The sequence below is a fragment of the Panicum hallii genome, chromosome 8 (genome assembly GCF_002211085.1).
Source record: "Panicum hallii strain FIL2 chromosome 8, PHallii_v3.1, whole genome shotgun sequence".
NCBI classification, from domain to species: domain Eukaryota; kingdom Viridiplantae; phylum Streptophyta; class Magnoliopsida; order Poales; family Poaceae; genus Panicum; species Panicum hallii.
In genome coordinates, this window is record NC_038049.1 from 9777924 (window position 1) to 9791976 (window position 14053).

The 14053-nt window shown below is 51.2% G+C and overlaps 1 protein-coding gene across 1 annotated transcript; it reads right to left on the reverse strand.

Annotated features, from left to right (window-relative positions):
• Positions 1-2462: 2462 nt before the first annotated feature.
• On the reverse strand, positions 2463-3391 carry LOC112872437. Its single transcript, XM_025935509.1, has 2 exons — positions 3146-3391; positions 2463-2852 (listed from the first exon to the last, which is right to left on the reverse strand). Exons 1-2 carry the CDS (start codon positions 3380-3382, stop codon positions 2463-2465), a joined length of 627 nt encoding a protein of 208 aa, XP_025791294.1. The 5' UTR covers positions 3383-3391.
• Positions 3392-14053: the final 10662 nt, after the last annotated feature.

The window sequence follows — 14053 nt, forward strand, 5'->3', positions numbered from 1 at the left end:
TAGGAAATATCTAGTGCAAACTACACTGATTAGCTAGTCAAATCAGTATTAGTTGTTCTGAAAAAAAAAGAAAACAATTAAGCACATTGCGGGTTGGTACTATGTAAAATTTTATATAAAACTATATTAGCTATAGTAGAAATAATAAAAAAGGTAGATAGATGATAGATATTATTAATCATTTACAAACACTTACTCTCTCTGTTTTTATTTACATGTCGTATTAAGTTTGCCTAAATCAAACTTAGCCAACTTTGATTAAATTTGTAGAGAAAATAATAATATTTACAATACCAAACTTGTTTCATTGAATCCACCATGAAGTATACGTTGATAGTGCATATGATGGATAGTATATTTGTTGCTATATTTTTCTATAGATTTGGTCAAAGTTAGCTAATTTTAATTTAGGACAAATCTAATACGACATGTAAATGAAAATGAAGAGAGTATGTCCGATGAGTTTCTTTAAAAAGTAATATACTTAGTGAATTGGTATATCATTTCATAGTTGCCTCCGTGATAAGCTCCAAACACCATTATATTGTTTCAGAATCATTTTTATTTTTTATTTTTATTTTTGTGAAGGCTCTCTTTGCTGCGTGCTAATGGTTTTATTTCCCTATTCTCTTGCATAAAAAAATATGTTCTGTTATTTACTATTTTTGTTGTTGTGGTGGTTTATGTGATTATATTCCTCTTTAGAGTTGTTGGTGTTATATTTTGTACTTCTGTGCTGCGTCTCTTTTAGATGAAACCTAACCTTGCTCTAAACTCTATTCCATATATTGATAATTCAACAGAAGATATTTATGAATTCTCTCTATTATTATTTATTTACAAATACATTGAGAAAGCCAGTGCATGGAAGGCATTAATGCACAGAACTAGCAGTTGTGTTGTGTTGGATCCATTGAATATGTGCTAGTACAGTGGAGCACTGAGGAGTATTTAGTAACCATAAATACTCTTTATTACGAAGGCCATGTTAGTATAAACTACCATCTATCAAACTGTTTTATGCATCAAGGATTTATGTTTGATCAAGACATGCAAAATTTGAATAGGTGTCTATGCTTCATACTCCATTCTCATACAAATTTCAGTTGGCTTCCAGAATGCAGAGTAACTATGATAGAGTTCATCACTACTTTTAATTTTGTACTACTATCCCTTATAGACCAGTATGCATTGCTACACTCTGTTAAAGATAATGTGCAGAGGGGCAGCAGGAGATTTCTGCTGTTTTCTGTAATTTGGTTCGTACTACTTCAGATAATTCGTTCTGTTGCCGTCGGTGGCCATGCATGATGATCAATGCGCAAAAACGGGCGGTTTTACATGGAAAAGACAGTTCCACATGACTCCTAACTCCTCGGTTGACCTGGACCATTACATTGAGCAACAGAGAATTAACGCCCTATAACCGGCATTCATTAGTTAGGGCTAATCCATTTCCCAACAATGAATGCATTGATTGCTGTGCTTCTCTCTTTGTGCAGGATCCAGAATGTACTGGAGTGCTCTGTTGTATGGTTTTTGGTCTGGAAGAACCTGCTTGGGCCGGCAAGTGAAACCACCAAACTTTCTTGGCAATCAGCACACGGACTGACTTGTGCATTCGGTATAAGGTTTAGCGCCCATGCATCTGAATCATGCACACAGTTGGTTCATTTCACTACAATTATCGTGAGATACTGAGATAGTACAGTTTTTGTTGGCTTCCATGTTCATTTGCTTACCAAAAACACGGCCAATTTCAGGCCGGGTGACAAATTCTGCGAAGCGCACCGAACAAGCCGTGCAGCCTTCTCCTTCCACTGATCCATGGTCGATCGCTGCGTCATGCCCGTTGGCGCATTTCGTGTCGTTGTGTTGCATGGTCATCACATAATAGTCTTGTTGACTCGTTAGCCATGCAACACCCCATGAATCATCGGTCTTTGGTTTTTCCTTGGCGGTGCTATCGGTGGCCATGGCCAGAGACAAGGATCGATGACATCGCGAGATGAGGCGCACAACGCCCTGAATGCAGACATCAGCAGAAAGTGCAGCAGCGCCCCCCGATCCTGCATCTGCCTCTCAAAGGAATCACTGATGATTCACTTGGGTCAGTGTTCTGTTCAACCATATTCATAGAAAGGAACAGGAATGAACAGCTTCTGAAGTTTTTTATGTCAGTGCAGAGAGTAGCATCATCACATTTTCATTTGTTTAGTGTCGATCGAAAAGAGAGGACGCTTAAATTGATTTTCGCTTGATTGATTACTACTTGATCGCCTCACTTGCATTGAAGCATTGTAGCATGTGCAGCACCCTTACAGTTATACCCGCACATCCCCCATCTAGCTCATCTATCTCATCATCACCACTAGTATTGAGTTTCGAGTCACCCAGTTTCAGTTTCGGTTTTCACTTGCTCTCCCCTTTCTACAGCTAGCCACCTCCTTGCACGGCCCAGGCTAGTGCAGGAGGCTCAGGGTCTCCAGCGGCTTGACGGCGTCGAGCCGGCGGGGAGGCGCCGCCCGCCGCGGCATCGCCGGCGGCGGCACCGACGACGGCTGCACGAACTTGCAGTTGGGGCAGGCCGGGGAGGCCTTGCAGAGCATGACGAGGAGGTGGCAGTTGGCGCACGGCACGGCCACCATGTGGCCGCCGGAGGCGATGCCGCAGTTGCTCGTGCTCCTGGCGTCGTCCGCAGCGGCGACGCGGCTCGCCTTGCCGTCGAAGGCGGACGGGGCCGTGGAGATGTTGAGCTCCAGGTTCAGGGCGCCCTGCTCCTCCTTGGTGGACCTCGGCCTCACCCAGCTCTTTTTCATGGTCTTCCTGTTCAGGTAGTACATCCTCCCGGACTGCCACAAGCGCGCACAAACAATTGTTAAGCTTCAATTAACACTGTCATTGGGCATGATTAAAAGGATGATGCTGTCAGTTCTACACTGCTACTGTCTAAAATTTTTTGCTCTGCTTCTTATGCCAGCTCAGCAGAAGACTGTGCCACGTAGATGATGCTCTGCTTTCTGAAAACACAGTAGCCTGCTACTTTCTAGTTTTCCACCTTGGAAAGCAAAACATTTTGTTTACTACTAAAAGCAAACAACATACTAGTAACAAATAGTGTGTGTTTGATCAAATAGTTGCTCACATGCAGGTCGAGGCACTGCTCCCAGTCCATCGGCAGTGGGTCGCCGAGCTGGAGCTCCAGGCCGCCGGCATGGGACACGGCCTCCTCCCACTCCCAGGCGAAGTGCTTCCTCTTCCTCCCGCCACCGGCGCCGCCGTCCGAGTCCGACGACGAGCTCCTGGGGCTCTTGGCGGCCGCGAAGCCTGCCGGCACCCCCAGCGCCCCTGGCCCCAGCGACAGCTCCGGCTGCACCTCCATCTCCTTACACTGCAAGCTCCCTCTACAACCTAGCAATGGTCATGGATGGCTCGCGCAACACAAGCAGCCGGGCTCTCCCGCTCCGGGCCGGGGCACCCATGGATTTATAGAGGCCGTGATCGAGGGGGGTTTCCGCCATTAATGAGCTGCATCCAACGCTACAGCGACGGAGGGGGGGTGCAGCCTGTGCTGCGCATTTAAGGCGTGGCGAGTAGAGTGCCCTTAAATGGGCTCAGCTCGGAACCCCCTCTTCCCTCCTCCCACCTCCCTCTCCTCGCCCCCCATTTAAGGCCCTTCCCCCCTCCGCGCGCGGCTGGCCGGCCGGCCGGCCGGCCGCTGCTGCGCGCCATTACGCCCGCCGGCCGCCGCGGCTACTGGCTGCTACGGAGGTAGCCGCCATCAAGTCTGTTGGCTTCTGATGTGTGCTAGTGTGTGATCGATCTCCTCTCCCTCCTGCTGCTGCCAGCCCCCTGCGCCTGCAATAAAGCACGCCTGCGGTGTAGCAGGTGTACTCGCGCTGCTTCCCGGATCCCACAGAAGCTTTTGCCTGGCTTGCTTGGCTTCGAAGAAGACGAAGAAGAAGATGAGAAGATATATACCAGTAGGAGTAGAACGCAATGGCACATCGGACAGGCAGCTGCGGCTGTGCGGATTCGAATAAATGAATGCATTCAGTCACTCTCCACCCGATCTCCAGCCTTTGGCGATCTGCTGGGGGGGGGGGGGGGGGGCGGGGGGTGGCGGGAGGAATTTACGGCGCCGGCGCGGGGCTCGTGCGTGTCCGTCCCCTGAGCCCTGAGCTCGCATTGCATCCATCTCGCCCAAGATGGGTTCACGGCGATGCCGCGCGGTACAGAGGAGTTGAACTTAGATGCATGCCGCCTCTCGCGCCTTGAAGACAGACCTCCGTCGTCGTACAGCGGCGCTGCTACCTCGTTATCCATTGCGTACCTACGCCATTAACTCTGTTCGTGGCAGTAGGAGCGATCATGAACTGCTGCTTGTGGGTATTCATGGCCGTCTCCCATGAACGCGCCCCCGCCGGCCCGAAGAGCATCCCCGACAATTATAGCTGGTCACCGGCTCTAATGTCTCCTTGTCATTGGCTTATCATTGAGTGGTAGCTAGCATGGTAGACAATTTCTCTCTAAGGACATCTCTAATGGTAAGAGATAGTACTATCTCTAATGATGTACATGTCTATTACAGATTACATAGCACTACCTTCCCCCAATGTTTACACAATAAGAGTTATTTAAAAAGCTAACATTTTGTCACATTGATCCACTATAGATTGGTGATGTAGCCCTAATCCCTGGCCATAAAGACAAAGGAAGCGCTGGTGCAACATAAAACCGCAGACGTCTCATCACTTCATCGGTCATCAGATCACCACCCCAACCCATCCAACGCAGCAAGTAAATGTTCATTAGGAGCGGCCGGCAGGGCCCTTTCGTTGGGCTGATGATGGTGGAACCGATCTCCTCCTCCTCCTCCTTCTTCCGTGATTCCTCTTCCTCCTCTCGGGCTGGAACTTCTTCTCTTCTTCTTCTTCTTCTTCTTCTTCTTCTTCTTCTTCTTCTTCTTCTTCTTCTTCTTCTTCTTCTTCTTCTTCTTCTTCTTCTTCTTCTTCTTCTTCCTCCTGCGGTGTTCTCCTCCAACCGTGGCAATAAATGGAGGCGCCTCTATCTTCGGTCGTTGGGGCATGGATCCCTTCAATGCCCGATATGCGCCTTTGATTTACCCAGGACGATAGCGTCTTGATTCGGTGCCGTCGTCAGTTCTTCCTCCGTCGTTGACAGGACCATCGTCCATCGATCGGCCGCCAATGCCTGCTTACCTTAACGCAGAGCGATGCGATTTGGAGGCTGTGTGTTGCACTTGCATGCAAGTGTTTTAACTTGTTAACATCAGGATCTTTGCGTCTCTGCTTTGAAGACGGTCATACCGATGTGGATGGGAGAGTAGATGCATGGTTCTGGCTGAGTGCTGTTCTGTTGCAGTTGAATTAGATAGGCATTCAATTTAGGTCCACTGCTGATGGTTACGTGAAATATCTCGAATTTATTGGGTACGGGTATGCAAGGCAATTATGGGGAAGCAAAAGGAATAGTGAAGCGTCCCCCCATCAGGGAAGACTTAAAAGTGTTGTTTTATCAGTCCCAGGAGGCTGATAACACTTTTATTACATCAGATGGTACATCACCGTACAACTCTACGCGGTAATGGGCAGTGAAGCGCCACTATCGCGAGGATTACAACCAGAACCCACACAACTACACTAGCTACGAACAAAGGGTCATCAGAGTCTTGCGCCATGCGGAATCCAACGGTGGCCTCAACCACAGGCAAGACTGGGTGCAGGACGAAACCCTACTCGTTGTCTTCGGAGATATAGTCTGGGTCTTCCACTGTAAAAGTAAGAGAGGGGTGAGTACAAACGTACTCAGCAAGTCCAATCACACCCACGGAGGGGGTATAACAGTAATCATATGCACAGGACAATCCAAGGATAGGTTATGGTTCATTTGTGAAAAACTCAACTGTATGCAAGGGTTCGTTTAAAAACGATTTCCAAAACGAGTTTTCTGGCACCAAAAACACACGATTTTGATCCACACAGGATCCAAGTTTTAAACTGCTACCGGACTCCCCGTCCGCCGTAGCACACGGCACAACTGCCGGACACTTTCCAAACAACTCACGCCAGCCCATTCATTCCCAGAGAGAATCACTAGTTATGTGACCACACCATAACTTGCCCAATACCGTGGGCACGGCTATTCGAATAGGTTTTAACTCTGCAGAGGTGTGCAACTTTGCCCACAGGTGGGGTACCACAGCACGAACACCTTAGTGCCGGTGCAGATCCCAACAAAGCCATTACCCACCTTAGCTAGACCTGACTAGCCATCACGGGATCCATCAAGGGGTCATTCGACCTATCTCCGAGGTTTAACCGGGGCATAAGTCACACAGAGCTTATCCCTTCTCCTTGATCACCCGTTGCTCTCAGCTCTCCTGATGGCTATCAGACTAACTAGTGGGATTTATGCTAAACCGTTGCCCATACAACGGTCAAGTGGTTTGCACGACAGGAAGCTAGGTGAGATGTCACATCAACTTGGTCCTTAGGGGTGACAGGATGGATATCTCCCTTCCTCGCTCAACCACACAGGTACGAGCACACCAACGGCAATTCACACAGAAATGCCATCCATCCCGTCTAACTCGTCTTTCAAAACCACATTGTATCCCTTCCCACACACACACATTTTCTTTATAAAATCAGGTGGTTAAGGTAGGGTTATCTCAAACAAGGGTGGCTATCCTACCATGTTTTCAGCACGCAAAACCATGCAATTTTATAAAACAGGCCACTGGGTTGTGTTTATAAAAACTAGGACAGAAACATGCATCAAAGGGCGGAATTGAACTTGCCATCGTCAAACTCTTGCGGGAGGTCCTGATCGTAGCACTGTCCCTCGGGCTCGGAGTCGCGGAACTGCTCCTCGTTCGCTTGGTCACAGTCGGGACCTTCCTCGTTCACTCCGTGCCCTACGACGCAAACAAACAGGCACACAATCAAGCACAAGAACTAAAGGTTTTTATCGTTGAGCTTGAATCGGAAATAATTTAGTTACGGAGGTCGGGGCAATATCTCTGGGTGGTTTCTTAATGACGTGGCTAAAACTATACTAGAAACGGAGTGGTAAAGTTTCGGGTCGATCGGAGGTCGTTTCGCACATAAAATGACGGGTTAAAGGTGGTTTCAGGAGTTAAACAGGGTCCAGGGACTCGTTCGTAATTAGTTTTGCTATAGAAAGGACTTGATTGTAATTTCCTGGACTATTTGGGGTGTGTTAGGAAGGCGTAGGGGTTTATTTGACATTGGTTTACACGGCGGGGGGGGGGGGGGGTTATTTTCTAAATAACCAAGAGCAGGGGCTCCTGCCACATAAAAGGGAATTCTTTTCGGAAAAACAGAGAAGGCCAGGGGGTTTTGCATAAAAGAGCCGCCTTCTTCCTCCTCCCCTTACTGGAAACAGGGGAGAGGGGAGGGGAGCTCCGGCGCCAGCCGTCCCCGGCGGCCCGGGCTCGATGGCGGCCCAGCGGGTGGGGGAAAAAGGGGAGGGAGGTGCGGGGGACCCATCCCCGTCCTTACCTCGGCTTGGGGCGCGGTGAGAGGGCGTGCCCACGGGGGCAGGAGCGGCGGCGCAGGGCGGCCCGTCGGGGCGGCGTTGGAGCGGGGGAGGCGAGGGCTTAGGCGGGCGGTGGCGGTCGTGGGGGTGCCGGGGTGCTCCCCGGCCCCTTTTATAGGCGGCCAAGGTGGGTGGCGGCGGTGGCCGGTGAGGAGGGGCAGGCGGGCGGTGCGGGGCACCTTAATGGTGCCCGTGTCGTGGAGCGGCGGCGCGGGCGGCGAGGCCGGGACGACGCGACGGCTCGGCACGCGCGGGCACAGTGCGGCGTCAGTGGCGGGGCACAGCGAGCGCGCGCGGGGAAAGGGCTGCGGCGGCGCGTGTCGCGGCGTCCGTGCGCGTGCGGCGCGGCTCGGCGCGGGCCAGGGCGAGGGCGTGGCGACGGGCGGTGTGGCGCGGCGCTGTGCAGCGCGTGTGCGCGGGCCGGACGCGTGCGCGTGCGCGGCTCAGCGGCGCGTGCGCGTACGGCGGCGTGCGCGGCCGGGGAAACGGGGCGACGTGGCTAGGGGCCGGAGGCCGGTCGGCACGGCGGACGACGGGCGGTGCGGCACACGCGGGCGTGGCAGCGTCGGGCGGCGCGGCGTCGCAGGGCCGGGGCGGGGCGCGGGCACGGCGCGGCGCACGGCCACGCGGGGCACGCGGGGGCGAGCGTGCGCGCGGCACGGCAGCGCGTGGCCGGGTGGTCGTTCGGGAGCAGAGACAGGGGAAAGAGAGGGGAGAAGAAGAGAGGAGGGAAAAAGAAAGAAGGAAGGAAAAAGGGAAAAAGAAAAAGGAAGAAGAGAGAGGGGAAAGAAAGAAAGAGAGAGAGGTTGGAAAAAGAAAAGAAAAGAAAGAATGGGAGGGAGAAAAGAAAAAGAGAGAGAGAGGGAAAAAGGGACGCGTCGGCGCCGGTCGCGGCGGCGACCGCGGCCGGTCGGCCACGCGCACGCGGGGGTTCGCGCGTGGCACGAGGAGCGCCGGCGCTACTTGCGGCAACGGTCGCGGCCGGTCGGCCATGCGCGCGGTATTCGCGCGAGGAGGGAAGGAAAAGGGAAGGGGGTCGCGTCTGCGTTAATCACGGCGGACGGTCGCGCGTGGGCGAGCGATGCGGAAACGGAACAGCGCTCCGGTTAGAGTTAGGGTTTTGACGTCGAACCGTTTTTACGAATTACTCTAGCGCATGATTTTATTAAGTGAATTTTTAGGGCGTCACAAACCTACCCCACTTAAATGAATCTCGTCCTCGAGATTCGGCTGGCTCCTAAACAGATGGGGAAATTCTTTCTTTAGAGCCTCCTCGCGTTCCCAGGTGGCTTCCTCTTCTCCGTGTCTGCTCCATTGAACTCTGCATATCCGTACTTCGGAGTTTCTTGTCCTTCTGATGACTGTGTCCAGAATTTTGACCGGTACTTCCTGGTATCGCAAATCCGGCTGCAGGTCTATTGTTTCCACCGGCACATGTTCTCCCTCGGGTATCCTCAGACACCTTCTCAATTGCGAAACATGAAATACTGGGTGTATATCTGACATTTCTTCTGGTAACTCTAGTTGGTATGCCACTGCTCCGACTTTCTTCAGAACTCGATACGGTCCAATGTATCGAGGGGCCAATTTCCCTTGTACCTGAAATCTTCGTGTTCCTCGAATGGGTGAAACTTTGAGATAGACAAATTCTCCCGGATTGAAACTTATTTCTCGCCTTCTCTTATCTGCGTAGCTCTTTTGTCGGGATTGAGCCGCCTTCAACTTCTCGCGGATTTCCGCTACTTTTTCTTCTGCTTCCTTTATTAGTGCGGGCCCTACTAGCGCACGTTCTCCAACTTCCGACCACATCAAGGGAGTTTTGCACTTTCTTCCATAGAGGGCTTCGAATGGCGACATGCCCAAGCTGGCCTGGTAACTATTGTTGTACGAGAATTCCGCATAGGGCAGACTCTGTTCCCAATCATTCCCATAGGTTAGTACACATGCTCTCAGCATATCTTCCATGATCTGATTCACCCTTTCGGTTTGACCATCCGTCTGTGGGTGGTATGCGGAGCTAAAATCTAACTTCGTGCCCATGGCTTTGTGCAGGCTTTTCCAAAACCTAGATGTAAATTGGGTCCCTCTATCCGAGACAATTCTGCTAGGCACTCCATGTAACTTTACTATATTTTCCACGTAAAGTTTTGCCAGTTTTTCTCCACCATAAGTGGTCCTTATGGGTACGAAATGTGCCGATTTAGTGAGTCGATCCACAATTACCCATATGGAGTCGTGTCCTTTTTGTGTTCTGGGCAGTCCCACTACAAAGTCCATTCCTATTTCATCCCATTTCCAGACTGGGATGGGCAATGGTTGCAATAGTCCTGCCGGCTTTTGGTGTTCGGCCTTGATCCTTTGGCAGGTATCACAATGTGCCACAAATCGCGCAATATCCGCTTTCATCCCATTCCACCAATACTTTTGCTTTATGTCCTTATACATCTTAGTGGATCCTGGGTGGATGGAGTAGGCCGAGTTATGGGCTTCGTCCATGATTATCTGCCGGAAGTCTCCATTCTGGGGCACACAAATCCTATCCTCGTACCATAATGTCCCTTTATCGTCTACTCTGAAGCCCGGTGCTTTGTTTTCTCCAGTTTGTTTGCGGATCTTCATTAACTCCTGATCCGAGCTTTGAGCCTCTCTAATTCTATCCTCTAGTGTTGATTGGACACTTAGCACTTGGCTGGATCCTCGAGGAACAATGTGCACATTTAATCGTGCCATTTCCTCGCGCAGATTGTCATCTTTGGGTCCATAAGTTTTCCGGCTTAGGGCATCGGCTACCACGTTCGCTTTTCCAGGGTGATAATGAATTTCCAAATTATAGTCCTTGACTAGCTCTAACCATCTCCTTTGTCTTAAGTTCAAATCTGGCTGGGTGAAGATATACTTCAGACTCTTATGGTCAGTGTAAATCTCACACTTATTCCCAATCAAGTAATGCCTCCAAATTTTGAGGGCATGCACTACGGCTGCTAATTCCAAGTCATGGGTCGGATAATTCTGCTCGTGAGTCCTGAGTTGGCGGGAGGCATATGCAACGACTTTCCCGTCTTGCATCAGCACACACCCTAATCCTTGTCGGGATGCATCACAATAAATGACAAAATCCCGATGAATGTCCGGTAGGGTTAACACTGGGGCGGTTGTCAACCTTTGCTTTAGTTCCTGAAAGCTTCTCTCACAAGATTCCGTCCAGGCGAACTTCTTCTCCTTCTTAAGAAGTTCCGTCATGGGTCGGGCTATCTTGGAGAATCCCTCAATAAATCTTCGATAGTACCCGGCTAACCCAAGGAAGCTCCTAATTTCACTAACGTTAGTTGGTTGCTGCCAATTGGAGACTGCTTCGACCTTCTCTGGGTCCACAGCTACGCCTTCTGTGGTCAGGATGTGACCAAGGAAAGCTACTCTTTCCAGCCAGAATTCGCACTTGCTGAACTTAGCATAGAGCCTGTGTGTCCTCAGCTTTTCCAATACTACCCGCAGATGTTGCTCATGCTCCTGAATACTCTTAGAGTAGATAAGTATGTCGTCGATAAAGACTACGACAAACTTGTCCAGCTCGTCCATAAATACCTTGTTCATGAGATTCATAAAATAGGCAGGGGCATTGGTTAATCCGAAGGACATTACGGTGAACTCAAATTGTCCGTAGCGGGTGACAAAGGCTGTCTTAGGGATGTCGCTTTCCTTAATCTTGAGCTGAAAATATCCTGACCTCAGATCGATCTTGGAAAAGTACTTAGCTCCTTTTAGCTGATCGAAAAGGTCATCAATCCTGGGGAGGGGGTACTTGTTCTTAATGGTAACCTCATTCAGAGCTCGGTAATCTACACACAACCTCATACTTCCATCTTTCTTCTTGACAAACAGCACTGGGGCTCCCCACGGCGACGAGCTTGGTCTAATGAAGCCAATTCGTTGCAGTTCTTCCAGTTGTTTCTTTAATTCTGTTAACTCAGAGGCCGCCATCCTATAGGGTCTCTTGGCTATAGGGGATGTTCCGGGGATAAGGTCTATGACGAACTCTATATCCCTATCTGGCGGCATACCGGGAAGCTCTTCGGGGAACACATCTGGGTATTCGTTTACTACCGGGACTCCTTCTAAAGGCTTGGCTACCATGCTAAATACCATTGGGTCGTACTTGCTGTCCCGGGTACGGCAGATTACTTGTACTCCGTCGTGGTTTGTTAGGTGTACCACTTTGTCGGTACAGCCTATGAGACCATTGTGTCGGCTTAACCAGTCCATCCCAAGAATCACGTCTATTCCCCCAGACTTAAGTACTACCAAATCTGCTAGAAATTCTACCCCACTTAAATTGATCCTTACCCATGGACAGCCTAACCGACAATTGATGTCGCCTCCAGGCGTCCGGGTTAATAGGGGTGTAGCTAGTAGTACTGTAGGTATTTCGTGTTTTTCCACAAAACTTGAGGATATAAATGAGTGCGATGCCCCTGAATCAAATAGTACTGTTGCCAGAGCTGAGTTGACTAGGTACTCACCGAGCACTACGCCCTGAGCTTCTTGAGCCTCCTGCGCGTCGATGTGGTTGACGCGGGCTCGTCCAAACGACTGCTGAGGCTGTTTCGTCTGCTGACTGTTGTCATTGTTGCGGACGGGCACTCGGTTGGCACCGGTCAGGGCTGGTCTGGGTCCATTCACTGAGTTGGAGAAGGCTGATGTGGCCGGCTTGTTCTTGGCATAAGGGCAATTGGCAATGTAATGCCCTACCTCGCGGCAGTTGAAGCAGGCCCTAACATTGTTGTTGTCGGGGGCGACCTGGCTTGTATTGCTCTGCGGGGCCCTCGTGGTATTCTGGCTCCTAGGCGGGGCCTGTGATCCTGTCACTTGAGACTGGGTTCTATACTGCATCGGGGCCTGAGATCTTGGCGCAGTGTAGCTGGAGTTTCTCGGCTTCTGGAAACGGTCCTGTTGGCGGGCCTTACTTTCCAGGAATTTGCGTTTATTATCCTTTCTCTCTTCAGCTTTGGCCCTTTCTGTGAGGATAGCCTTGTTCATCAGGGTGTTGAAGTCCGGATAGATCTGGGGAGTAAGCAAGGTCCGGAGTTCTGGGCTTAACCCCTTCTTGAACATGTCTTGCTTCTTATCGTCGTCGTTCACTTCTTCCGGCGCGTACCGGGCCAATTCTATGAACCGGTGGGTGTATTCTTCCACCGTCATGCCTCCTTGTTGTAGTGCGCGGAATTCATCCGCCTTGCGCTTCATGGTGGCCGAGGGGATGTGGTAGCGGCGGAACTCCCTTACGAATTCTCCCCAGGTGATGGTAGAGGCATCTTCGGCTGTGGCACAATAGTTTTCCCACCAAGATAATGCTGTTCCGGTGAGCTGGTGGGCTGCCAGAAGGACTTTATCCCGGTCCTGGCATTCGAATGGTTCGAGCTTCCTCTGAATCACTCGCAACCAGTCATCTGCATCCAACGGGTTGCAGGATCCGGCGAAGGTAGGTGGCTTGGTCCTTAGGAAGGCCGTCAGCTTGTCGTTCATATTCTGCCCTCGTGGCTGCCGGTTAATGAGGGCATTGGCCAGAGTCTCCAGTATGAGGGTCTGGTTATGGATGATCTGCGCCAGGTCTCCGAGGGGTGGGGGTGGTGGTAGTTGTTCTCCTTCTTGACTTCCCCCTCGGTTCTGGCTTACTTCTTGTTCTCCTTGGGGGAGATCTTGTTCAACGGGATGTGCTCCGACACTAGCGGCTACGGGGTTCCGGCCACGGGAGGCCCTCGCGACATTCCGGGGGGTCACCTGTTGATCGGGTAGATTGGGATTACGTTTATGTGATGTTTAAGTTGTTTAATTCGTATATAAGGCAGAATCTACCTCCTGCCGGTACTCATATAAATAATCAGCACACAACAAACCAGCACACAACATCACAAACAACAAGCACAAACCATTTTATTACTGCAAGGGGGTACAACTTAGGCTAAGGCTGGTCTCGTACTACTCGTCTGGGATCAGGCACAATAACAAAAGTGGCTGGGGACACATCACTAGGGTGGCGCCGGTCATTTTACTCGCGGGGCAGGCCTTCTTCTGGGGCGGAGAGCGCGAGTGACCCTTGCTCGCCGTCCTCTGGGTTTCCACCGGCCAGGGGTTGCGCTTCAGCATCCCTTTCGACGGCGGCAGCAGAGCTTTCAGGGTTCCCGGGTGGGGCTTGTGTGCTTCCAAAAAGGGGTCCCCATCCTATGATGGGCGTCCCGAGTAAAACATGGTCTTCCCCAATCGCCGGGACAGGTGTTCCGCTTTGGGTCCAATCTTGCATACGCCGGTCTCGGGCTTGCCTGAGGCTCTCTTGGGCGACCGCTTCGCTGCTAACTGCGGCTGCGGCTCTCGCCTCGGCGTGGGCGGTTCGGATCTGCTGTATCCTCACCGCGAGCTCTGCCTGCTCGGCTCGATGGGTCTGCTCCCTCAGAAGGTTGGCTTGCTCGTCAAAGAG

Bases quoted from the DNA above. Each gene is read 5' to 3' on its own strand.
- LOC112872437 (XM_025935509.1), bottom strand. From the start codon at position 3,382: ATGGAGGTGCAGCCGGAGCTGTCGCTGGGGCCAGGGGCGCTGGGGGTG. The intron at 2,853-3,145 runs GTGAGCAACTAT...CGCTTGTGGCAG, and splicing joins AGCAGTGCCTCGACCTGCAT to TCCGGGAGGATGTACTACCT.